General features: G+C 38.1%; 1 protein-coding gene across 1 annotated transcript; it reads left to right on the top strand.

The window, feature by feature from the left end:
* Positions 1–2,866: 2,866 nt before the first annotated feature.
* Positions 2,867–4,081, top strand: LOC140242457 (E3 ubiquitin-protein ligase TRIM56-like). The gene has a single exon (XM_072322191.1). It carries the CDS (start codon positions 2,867–2,869, stop codon positions 4,079–4,081), a length of 1,215 nt encoding a protein of 404 aa, XP_072178292.1.
* The last annotated feature ends 7,990 nt before the right edge of the window (positions 4,082–12,071 follow it).

The raw sequence follows: 12,071 nt of genomic DNA, 5'->3' as shown, positions 1-12,071 counted from the left end.
AAGGGCATCGGTAACAAGGTGCGTTAAACTGCACCAGACACAGGGAGAGAATTATCTTTATGTGTCGCTGCTTGTAAAGACATGTTTCTTCAGTTTAGCTAGCGGTGATCGCTTCACAATGTTTTGGTGTTTTATGACGCAGACTGAATTCGCTATTCTGACGCAGAGTTGTCCCTGATTCTTCTACGTTCTCTATGACCTGATTTGGTTAGTATCACCTCATTTTCTTTACGTAATCCCTCAGTGGTGGGATACAATTAGGACTCTAAAGCAGGAACTCCTTGTCCATTCTTGGACAGGATGTTTTACCAATATTATCATATTTCTCTTGAACGAGATGAATAAATATGTTGCCGGAGTATATAAATGATATGGCATAGTGTCGTCTGGTAAAACTTTGTTAGAACAAGGGGATTATTTTTGGTATATGGAGGGTAACATAATTACAATCAAAGTCTCCTTAATCACGTGTTAATTTGTAATTAAGAATATCATAAGATCTTACGGCCGCGGAATGAATACATTATATGCGTTACCTATTTTGTTTTTAATATCACAGTGAAAAGATCTCGATATATGTTTTGCCACAGCTGTTATCATCATAATTTCCACAGATGTCGGGAAAATGTGCTTGCATACTTTTTATGCAGGACCTTTTTTTTTTTTTAAAATCTCTGAAATAAGCATGGGGGATTTTAGACCTCCTTTACATAATCAGTGTATCTAAAAAGTAAGTGAGGTCAGGACCGATAGGCAATTGATGTATGAGATAAATTACCAATTTGTATGTTTTCACATTTGAAACGTGTGTGTTAAAAAGGTTTAAAAAGTAGGTGGTGACTCTCAATTTAGTAAGATCTTTGAACCCTTTAGGAAAAAATATCCCATTGATTTGGACTTGACACATTCAAAATGCAAATCCATATTGCATTCAGTATCAGATCAGCAATGAGCAGGAATACGGGGTCATCCCACGAGACACCCACAAGACACCCTCGAGTCATACGGTCCACGAGACCGACGTCAAAAATAGGTCCATGAGTACCTATACAACCCATCTATGAGTTATACGGCTCATGAGTTATCCAGCCAATGAGTTCGACACTCTATACGCAAAAAAGGGCTCACGAGACCGAAACTAAGCAAAAAAGCTTGAATTATAATAAGCCGGAAGAAAATGAAATCTGAAATCTGTAACCAATCCATGTCATATGCTGGTAGTAACATTTGGAGCGTTTTCCTTCATGATCTGAAAGATATAAACAATTTTGTCGGAAATCGTTGAGAAAATATCTCACAGCGAATGACATTTGGGTGATTCCACATATAAACCTGTATATATATGTTGAAATACTACTTCTGTAAATATTGTAAATAAGCTTCAAAATTGTAAATGATGAAATCTGCATTATGATTTGTATCGTAAAATTACTGGTATCGACTAGCCTGCTTGCTATTGCTGTCCTTTTTTCTGTTTACCACTGTGACAGAATATAAAGTTCTTTTACTTCTAATTTGTAATTTATACTATGTTTTTGAACGACGTTAGTAGGCCCTACTTTGTAAATAAATTTCATTTTATTTCATTTGATAATGACGACTGCAATCAGGTTACAGTTTGCTTTCAACCAATTTAAAACTTCAAAAACATATATGTACTCATTTAAAGTGTGATGTAAGTCAGTTATGTAACAAAGTTTACAACTTTCTATACGTCTAATCCACTGTAAATGGGTGTCGGTAGCCATACTGATGACTTCATTTGTGTATCTTCACACAGATGTATTCTGGTTAGTCGCTACTTGTATATGGTAATGAGGATATATACTTTCCCCCTCAAAAAAAACCTAAATTTGTAATATGATAGTATTAGTACAGATGTCAGTTATGACGATGCTACTTCTTTTATTACTACTACCAATGTTTATAAAGATTATAACAATACTATTCACATTGAATGCACCGATATATTCATCATTACTATTCATCGTCGTCATCATGAAGAATCACGTAAAGCGCTTTATATCCGATAGTGGAATCGGTTACAGCTCGTTATTCCGAAGGTTCGTTATTCAGAAGGCACATTAGTCCGAAGATTCGTTATTCCAAAGGTTCATTGTTCCGAATTCCATTTTCGGATTAACGAATTTTCGGAATAACAACCTTCGGAATAACGCCACAAATGTTCGGATTAGCGAACCCTTTTTCATTTTCGGATTAACGAACCTCTAGATATAGGGAATTTGTGTGTTTCGGATTAACGACCCTTCGGAATAACGAACCTTCGGAGCGAACCTTTGGAATAACAAAAAGCACCCGGTGGAATCTGGTGATTTCTTCTGCACTGCCTTCTATTTGCTCTGAAGAACCACTAAAATGCTTTGAGTCGATGAGGTGCCGAAACATATACATGAAAATTCTGCGGTGATGATGGTCTCCAGAAAAGCACATCAGCTTAAGAATGAAATAATAAATTAATAAAAAATACTACCGATATTAGAAGTACATACCAGGCTTATCAAAGGAAGGAATAATGATTATATTTGTTCTAAAATCAAATTTCTTCTTGCCGATCGGTTTCGATAGGATTTGTTGATGTGTCTTCACAGAATAGAGCAGAGAGTCAAACATCTGGGCATTCAGTTCCTGCGTTCTTCTTATGATGCAAACCTTTGTACAAAATTTAACTTTGAAAAACCTTTTGCATGCCTTTACTTTCTTTTTACTTCAAAACACATGAAATACACATGCGTATATTTTTTTTTTTACTAAAAGTAGTCACAGGAAAAAAAAAATCGATAGAATCAAAAGCCAACCGAAATAGTTGTTTCGTTCTTTTATTTTCGTTTTACTCAGAAACATCACTATGGCAACCAGTGTTAATGACCTCGTGACAAGTAACCTCGTGACAAGAAACCTTCAGTGCCCCATTTGCCTAAAAGTCTTCGTTGATCCAAGGCTCCTGTCCTGCTCCCACACCTACTGTAAAGACTGTCTGAAACGACTCTCTAAATCTCAGAAGGGGCGCAAGATAACCTGTTCAATTTGCCGCAAGATCACCAAAGTGCCTAATGCAAATGTTGATCTTCTGCAGTGTAACCATCCAATCAAGTCTCTAATCGAAGATGTCAAAAACCAGACCCAAACCTGCACCGTATGCCGAGGAAACGAGAAGCGACTAGCCATCACCTACTGCCAAGAATGTGACGACTACATGTGCGACGACTGCCACAAAACTCACGACCGGTGGGAAAAGTGTGCGGTGCACGAGGTTGTGAAGGTGGATGGCATTATCTCGGGGGCAGTTTCCAAGAAGAAGCGCCGTAAATGCAAGAAGCACAAGTCTGAGGACGAGGAGTATTTCTGCGTCGAGTGCAAGAGGTTCATCTGCTTCCGGTGTGGCATGATGGAACACAGTCAAGAGGGGCACAAGGTCCTTGACGGCAAAGAGCATGAAGATGACCAGAAGGAGAAGACCGACGAGCTACGTGGCCGAGCAGACGTCAAGATGTCGAAGATTGATGCATACATCGTCTACGTCGATCTACAGGAGACGAAGATGAAGCAAGTCCTGGGGAAGCTCTCCCGAGAGATCGAGCAGACTTGCGAAGAGTCGATCCAACAGCTGCAAGAGAAAAGAGATCACTTGATCAAAGAGTGTGCCAGGCACATCGAGGTACTTAACAAAGAGCTGCAAGGCATGAAAGATGCCAGTAAGCTACAGATCAGTCAGATCAAGGAAGTAAGCGAGCTTATTGAGAATAATATGAAGAAAAGTCTAGAGGGCGAAGAGCTGACTGCGCACGACATATGTTGTCAAAAATTGGAAGACATTCTCGGAAAGAGTGACCCCGATTACGAACAGCCACGAAATACGACTTTGCAAGGAGAGCGCGTCGCTTTTCAGCAGATTAGACGCGGAGAGACAGGTTCGAATGAGCTTGATCTTGGAAAGATTGTTATTCTATTGCAGCCCCCGAAGCTGCCTCCACGGTCGCAGTCGTCGAGGGGTCCCCCGCCGCCGCCGTCGTCGTCGAGGGATCCCTCGCCGCCCGCCGATGATTTAATTGATTTGATTTGATTTGATTTCTGCATTCTGCATTGCTTTTTTCGCGATTCCCACGCCGCCGCCGCCGTCGTCGTTGCGGACAATTGAGTACTGGCCACGTTTATTTACGGATTTTATCAAAAATTTCTTTCGCAGATACCCTGGTGTATCATTAATTAAACTTAAATGAGAGCGCCCTCGCTTTGTCCGTTTTTATACACAGAAAGGATCTGCTGTACTGAATGTTCCTATTTTTTTTTCTCAAAACTCTTATTGAGGTGAGCATGGTGAAATTTAGACTCCGCACAATTTTTTTATTATGCTGCCAGTGGCGGATCCAGGATTTCATTGGGGGGGGGGGGGACACCAAGTTTCAAAGTAGCGACTTGGAAAATACTGAGAAATGTGCGCGAAGTCCCTTACAGCCTGGGATCCTGATAATTGATAGAATCTTTTAAATGCTTCATCGGATGTTTTGCGGAATTTTGAATACATCGCTAACAATTCTCCTTTCGTTCGTTTATATGAATTGGCCAAGTGATTGAAGTCTGAAAAATTGAGTGCTTTGAACCGAATTTTGGAATATACTTTATCTGAAGGCTCAAAATTTTCTTCCTGCAGATGTTAATCCCACAATGTTAATCAAATTATAAAGCAGCTACACTTTCTGTGAATGTGGAGAACGTAAAATTTTAATATCAGTGATCATGTCAAGATGAAGTGTAATGAAGACGATGTTTAAACTTTGTTTTGTTTCATATATTGTTGATACCGCTTGTAGGTTTCAACACCCGAGCAAAATATATAACCATCAAATGATTATAAAAGCAGTAATCTTCCAGGATCTAATTGACAATAGAATAAACAAATCCATATTGAAAAGCACAAAGTGTCAAGGCATTTATACGAAGAACAATGTTCGCAAAAATATTTTCTTCCCTCAACGCCTCGACGCAATAGTGTTTTTAATTATGTGTGGTGTTTAAGTGTTTACATACATCAAAATTTGACGTTATTTTTACCGACTATGACACTTTATTATATTTTCATGAGCAGAATATAGGTTTTCCCGGCCAATTTCGCACTTTTGTCAATCTACTTGATAGAAGGGTCATTTAAGTTAGCAAAGACCCTCATTATTGCACAGTCTGCCTTTCAGAATTGAAACATGTGCGTTCAATTTAACATTTCGATCAATGAAATTTGCACATGTGGCTTTCGAATCCGTAAAAAGGGCATTCAAATTGGCTGGTATATACTCGACGCGACGTTCATTCAAATTCGCCACCACTCGCCGAAAATGGTATTTGAGTCATTCATTTTCGCGAATGGGCAGTCGAATTCCAAACATTTTCATTCAAATTAACATCGTGTTATTTCTTTTTTGAAAAGGTGAGAACATTCAAACGTGTGCATTTAAGTGTGACTTTTTGTTTTATCCACACACCGTTAAGCAGTAAAAGTATCATATCTTTGACCCGAAATAACTCAAGTTTGTTATTCTGTGACGTCCCTTTTCTTTCATACATACCATTATAGGCCTATATGTACCATTACTACAAATTAACGTCATCTTCTTACAGTCATTACAGCACAAGTTAGATACAGACGTATATCTAAAGAAGACAGAGAAGGAATTATAGGAACATTTTGATGATTATTATCTTGACTTCCTATAACTGACCGACACGCTCAGAATAAAGCGCTCAACGGCCAGACAAGTTGTGACCACATGCACTTTCTTCAGACTGGGAGACTCAATAAAGCACATTGGAAAAAAAAAAACACCTACTTTTATTGGGTTAAATGCAGTCGCCGTGTTTCATTTCTTGCCAACAACCGATGTGGTTTGATTTTGTACTTGCAGTATCATAATTATAGATTTAGAGAATTTAGAGAATTTTGTTGACCCTTTCGACCCCTCTCGGGGTATGAGAGAATAAACAAACATAGAATATAGATAACAGTATAACAGACTAACGCTAGTAAACACAATTCTTGTAGATTATACAAAAGCACAAAGATATAAAAGATAAAGTGACAGCGTGACATAAACCAGGATATGCAACAATAGAAGTAATCATTGTATTTGTCATCACTTTTGACCTCCTTTCAAAGACTATTATAGTACATGCCCCAGAATGCAGATATTGTTACGTTAGCTATTAACGTGCACAGAACAAAATACTCTTGTCATAAGGTTAAGATTTAAGTTCTTTGCATGATGTTAAACAGCTGCTCGTCACTATTTGTGCTAGAATATTTGAAATATATTTAGGACGAAAAAAAAAACTGTTCAAAAATAGCAGTTCAATAGTCGCTATTGTTCTCATAAGGAAGGGTGCACAATAATCCATTCTACATGAACACAAATGTATAGATGAAATGTTTTCTTTTTTTTCATAGGCGTTATCGTAATTAAATGTTTTTGTTAATAAGATGTGGTTTTGTATTTACATGTTTGTAAACATATCATTAAATTGTGTAGGCCTACGCCGCACAAAGATTTGTGATTTTGAAGTAGTGTGTATTAATGAAACTCATTGTGAAGTCATAATTATGACTGATGTTTATATTGATGACGTTTAAATAATTGTTTTGCTGGCAATAATGATGAAACGTCGTCACAATTACCTCGACGACATGGGGTTTGCAGATGTGATGGTCATGGTGGTTATGATCCTATAGATATTTTCACCATTTTCTTGTTTGCACTTTCGGCAGTCTGTTTTTATTGCTGTTAGTATTACATTCTCATTGTTCGGTGCGAACATTCTTTTTGTACTTTTATAAAAATGTCGTTGTCACAAAATTGTCAGTAATGAATATTCTGGAAATGTAATGCAATTTGTTGACTAGCCTATTCATTTATGCAGCCAGATGTTTATATCCGATTTCATTCCTTTGTATAATGTTTGTATCTAACGGTATTAGCCTTCCCTGTATCTAAAGGCGGGGTACGTCGAGTATTGTAGCTTTACCGTAAAGCCACTTGACATGATAATGAAAGTATCACAAACTTGGATTCATCGTGGTCATGGTTCCATCACACTGGACGTGATCATTGACCCTCTGTTGACTAATGCCGTCAAATTTGAAAGAAACTTTGGTAAATTAAACTTTAACAGCATATTCCTTTATGACGAAATATACAAAGAGAATGAGTAAACCCTTTCCAGGAGGCTATGATCGCTTGGATCTACCTTATACCGTATCAAATTGCAGATAGATTAAAAACTATTGTATGTAAATCATATAAAACTTAAAATCGGATTCATGGAGATAAAGAAATACAGATGAAATAATTTGAGACGTTATTCATGGGGGAAAAGATACGTTTCAGATTTGTCTTAAAGGCGTTCATAGAATCATTTTCTGATGAACATAGTCTGAAGGGGTTGTTATTCTAATCTTTGAATGCAGATATAAACTGCAAAAGTCCAATCACAGTTTTCGGCTTCATATTTCTACGTAAATGAAAAGGAAGTGATGGCTAATGGACTACTGGCTTGCAGGGTCCTATGGTGACACAAATAACTCCAAGAGAATTGAATTGGGGCCCGAATGCTGAGTGATTTTCGGGTAAATGATATCAGTTTGAGGACGTGCTTAGTGTAGATTAATTAAATATAGTACTTTCTCTCGGGGATATCACCCTCATTTCGCAGAAAGGAAATCCCTATTTTGTTACATGTAAATATTTCACGCAATAAACGTACTAATTTTCTTTACATGTATCACTTTGTCAATGAATACTAGGTATCGTATAATTGTTGTGCATTTTATGCCACAATCAACTTTCTCTATATTACTTTTTTTTTTAACAAACGCGCGCTCGCAGAGAAAATATATGGCAATGTAATATCTTACAATAGGCCTATGTTGTACATTTTTGTTATCATCTATACTAATTATATCACGAAATATATATGAATTTACTCAACAGATAGGTTGAAGCAACATGTGGTTTATACAAGTCCATTCTTTATACTGATTTTTATTATAAGAATGAGTTAGTTATTCAAGTCATTCATATCCGTTCTCCGTAATTTTCACATCCGTGAATTTTGAGACCTGCAGTTTTACAAGCTAGCTTTTTATGTAGGCCCCATCATTATTTCTCTCACTTCTTTGAGACAACTTTGTAGCATGACATGACCATTGATATCTGTGTTTAGGACGTTATTAATTTTGTAATGTGAAGTCCAAAGATGTGGTTCTAGGCTATACACTGCATTCTTGTTATTGTTCTTTCAATATCAAAGAAGGTTATTCCATGGAGCTGGTAGTTCCATGGTTATTCCTTTGAGAGATATGGAAATTAGAAAATAAAATTGAACTGACCTGAATTGAACTGAATTAAGGAATGTTGAAACAATCTTCTTTTCTGACACTAGAACTGATAGGTGACTGTATTATATTCAATTCAATTTCGGTCAAATATAGTGCGATGACTGACCATATTTTGTTTCATATCAAAATCTGAAAACAGATTGTGTGTGTGTGTGTGTGTGTGTGTGTGTGTGTGTGTGTGTGTGTAATGATGCCAATTAACAAGACAAAATCTGTCAAGTATATTGTGTAAGATACTCACTGGAGGACATCCGTGAAACTAAAACGTTGAGGGGGGAAAAAAGTCTTTCTACACATCAACCGGAAAATATTCCCCCCCCCCCAAAAAAAAAAAAAAATCGCACTCAGAAAATATCAAAATGAATACAAATAGATATATTCCAATTACGTTATCATAAAAAAGACTGATAATAACAAGTTTAACCATTCTTACCATAGAAGAAAGCATTTACAGAAGGGAAATTGCACATAACCTCAAATACATAATTCCTTTATTAGAATTATATTAGAATTATAGATACATTTCATAGCTTAACAATTTTTGAAGAGAATATTACAAATAGATACATTTACAATGATACACAGGTATTGAAATAAATTCACCCGACAGATGGTTAATTAGAATTACAGAAGAGAAAACTAAAACCCCTGAGACATAGCGCAAACATCGAAATATGAAAAACACTATCAGATCGTGGCTGTCAGTATTGATAGAAAAAAAGGGAGAAAGACAAAAGAGAGGAAATATCGAGGGATATGACAAGAGAGATAAAAAAGGAGGAATTCAGAGAGACGGGTGTGAAAACAGTGTGATATAAAGGAGAGGATAGCAGCGACAAAGAGAGAGAGAGAGAGAGAGAGAGAGAGAGAGATTAACCTCCCACATTGCTAAGTTCACATGGGAAAAGAGAGGAAACAGACTGTATCGAAGCATCCAACGATCTCATTTTCTACAGCAGTTAAACACACACACACGCACACCCACACACACACACACACACACACACACACACCCATGCGCGCTAAAAGGTGTGGAATTGCATTTCACTCATCTTCTCTTGCTGTCATGAGCTTGCGCTTCGGTATGTCGAGCTAGGTGCAATACCAAGGTATTGTTAACCTAATTTCTGCTGGCTTCAAGGTTGCTGCATCATGGGGGAAGGTTATTTTTTTTTCTTCCAGGGGAGGTTAGTGGGTGAAAAAAAAAACATATGGAAAATCAGTTGATTACACACACTTGACAAAAATATGCTGTGATCAAACAATCTCTCAATTGTTGCTGGCCTTGACGACATTGCAGCTATCACGGAACGGGACCTCACGGGGCTAGAATTGGAAGTCAGGGGGTCTATAATGGCCCCTTTCAGAGTGGCCTGTTTGTGACCATCAGTTGTCTCTGACACACTGACTATGGCAACGTACACGTCACATGGTCACCTATGCCGACTCTTTACGGAGAGACATTTTTTTTTTAACCGAAGACATATGACGCCGATCTCCTCCTATATAAGCATAAGCCTCCAAAAACTTCACATATTCCTCTTTTTTTAAATCATTGTAATCCGATAGTCACGGACAATTCTTTCCTCTTTCATTCCGTTGTCAGCAACGGCGTAGCCAGGATTTGATCTTGGGGGGGGGGGGGAGGTGTGGGAGGGGGTACGGTAAGAACTTTTTGCATTTTGATGTAAATGGTGGGGGGGGGGGTGTCCCCCTCCCACAGTGAGAACTTTTTGCATCTTGATGTTGCAAATGGTGCAATTTGATGCATGTTTTTTCGTGTTTTAACGAGTTGAAACTGTCCCACTTGTTTAAGGTTGCAGTATATTTTAGTGTAGATTATTATTGAACAATTTGCCTATAAAATGGTATCATTTAGATAAACTTCTTGTATTAATTCTTACTCTGAATATCATGAACGCGACTGAGCCCGAACTAGCGAAGCGAGCGAGGGGAAAGGGGAGGGTGTGGAAGGGAGTCCACGGTGAGAGCTTTTTGCATTTTGATGTTACAAATGGTGCAATTTGATGCATGTTTTTCCTTGTTTTATCGACTTGAAACAGTTCCACTTGTATAAGGTAGCAATATATTTTCATGTCGATTAATATTGAACAATGTGGCTATGAAATGGTATTATTTAAATAAATGTCTTGTATTAATTCATACACTGAATATCATGAACGCTGTCTGTTCAGCAATCAAACAGAAAAAGCATGCACTCGAGGGGGTATACAGATAGGGGCATTTCCCCTCCCACACGAAGGTGATTTTGAATTTTCAGACCTGAAATTCAGCGATCTGGTGCAAATTTTTGGTGCAATACTTTTTCATCGAAGTGTTAAAATCACGGAATTTAGCTCTTATTCCGAATGTGCATCATCTGTGTGTATGTGCAAAGTCTAGTGAGGTAGAGCTTAGGGGAAGGGGGAATCCCCCTCCCGCTCGGCGGAGCTTTTGCGTTTTTAGAATTGAAATAAAGCGATCTGGAGCACACTTTTTGTGGAAAATTCGGAAATTGTCATTCCCAAAAATGTACTAAGTCTATTATGGGTAACAAGCAATGGTAGGGTGGCAAGATACCTCTCCCATATTCAAGGGAACCATTTTTTTTTTCAGTTTTAAGCTTTTAGAACTGAAATTGAACAATATGGCGCACACTTTTGTTGAAATATCTAGAAATTTGTCAATCAGAAGAGAAGTGTAGCAAGTCTGTTAAAGGAGATTCTGTATAATTTTTTGATTGCAGTTAAACGTTTTGGTGTGCACATTTTGTGTCATATTTGGAAAACTGTTTGTTCAAAGTGTAGCCACAGTCTACTTCTATGAATGGGGGGGGGGGGGGGAGGAGGAGGAGGGGGGGGGCGAGCAGGGAGAAGGCGTGGGCGAGTGTTATCTCCACCCTTCCCGTACGATGGAGCTTTTGCCTTTTTAAGGTTGAAATTGAGATATCTCGTATACGCATATTTCATGGAATATTTGGGAAGTCATAAAAAAATGAAAAAAATAAACTGATGGGGGGTGGGGGACTGAAGTAGGAAAGGGTCGATTAAAAGGGGAAATTCCCCTTGTACACATGAGGGAACTTTGAGTTTTCGGAATAGTTATAAGTCTTGTGCACTCAAAATTATTCATAATTTTTTGTAAATCTTAAAAGTGTACTAAGCTAGGGAAAGAGGCACAGAGGGGAAGGGTTTGGGAGAGGGTACCTCCTCCCAAGCACGAGAGATTTTGCATATTTTGAATTGAAATTCAACGATCTGGTGCACACTTTGAGTGAAATATTCAAAAAAGTATGATCTTATTTGATGAAAGGTTGAAAAGAAGACCCGCTTCATGTGCATGCATACAGTATACACGCATTTTTTTCCGCCTCCCAAATCCCCGGTCCAAACCTTAGGGGGGGGGGGGGGGCGACCGCCCCCATCGCCTCCCCCCCCCCCTTGGCTACGCCACTGGTTGTCAGTACTGTGACTTACCGAAAAGAGAAACATCATGCATCATGAGATAATTGTGATTTCACGGTTAAAATTTGTTGATTACATACAACATTGAAATCTAGATAAATCAGTTGTTACTGTGTATTTCATTAGCGGTATGATATTCCTGGAAAGACTATCATTATATTCTCTTTGCCAAGCCGGGCACCCATTTTACATTCCTTAGCGCGATG

This window comes from Diadema setosum, chromosome 19, assembly GCF_964275005.1.
Source record: "Diadema setosum chromosome 19, eeDiaSeto1, whole genome shotgun sequence".
Lineage (NCBI taxonomy): Eukaryota > Metazoa > Echinodermata > Echinoidea > Diadematoida > Diadematidae > Diadema > Diadema setosum.
The sequence above is the reverse complement of the archived record's forward strand: the minus strand, read 5'-3'. Positions and strand labels throughout refer to the sequence as shown.

Coding starts and splice junctions, on each gene's coding strand:
- LOC140242457 (XM_072322191.1), top strand. CDS start 2,867: ATGGCAACCAGTGTTAATGACCTCGTGACAAGTAACCTCGTGACAAGA.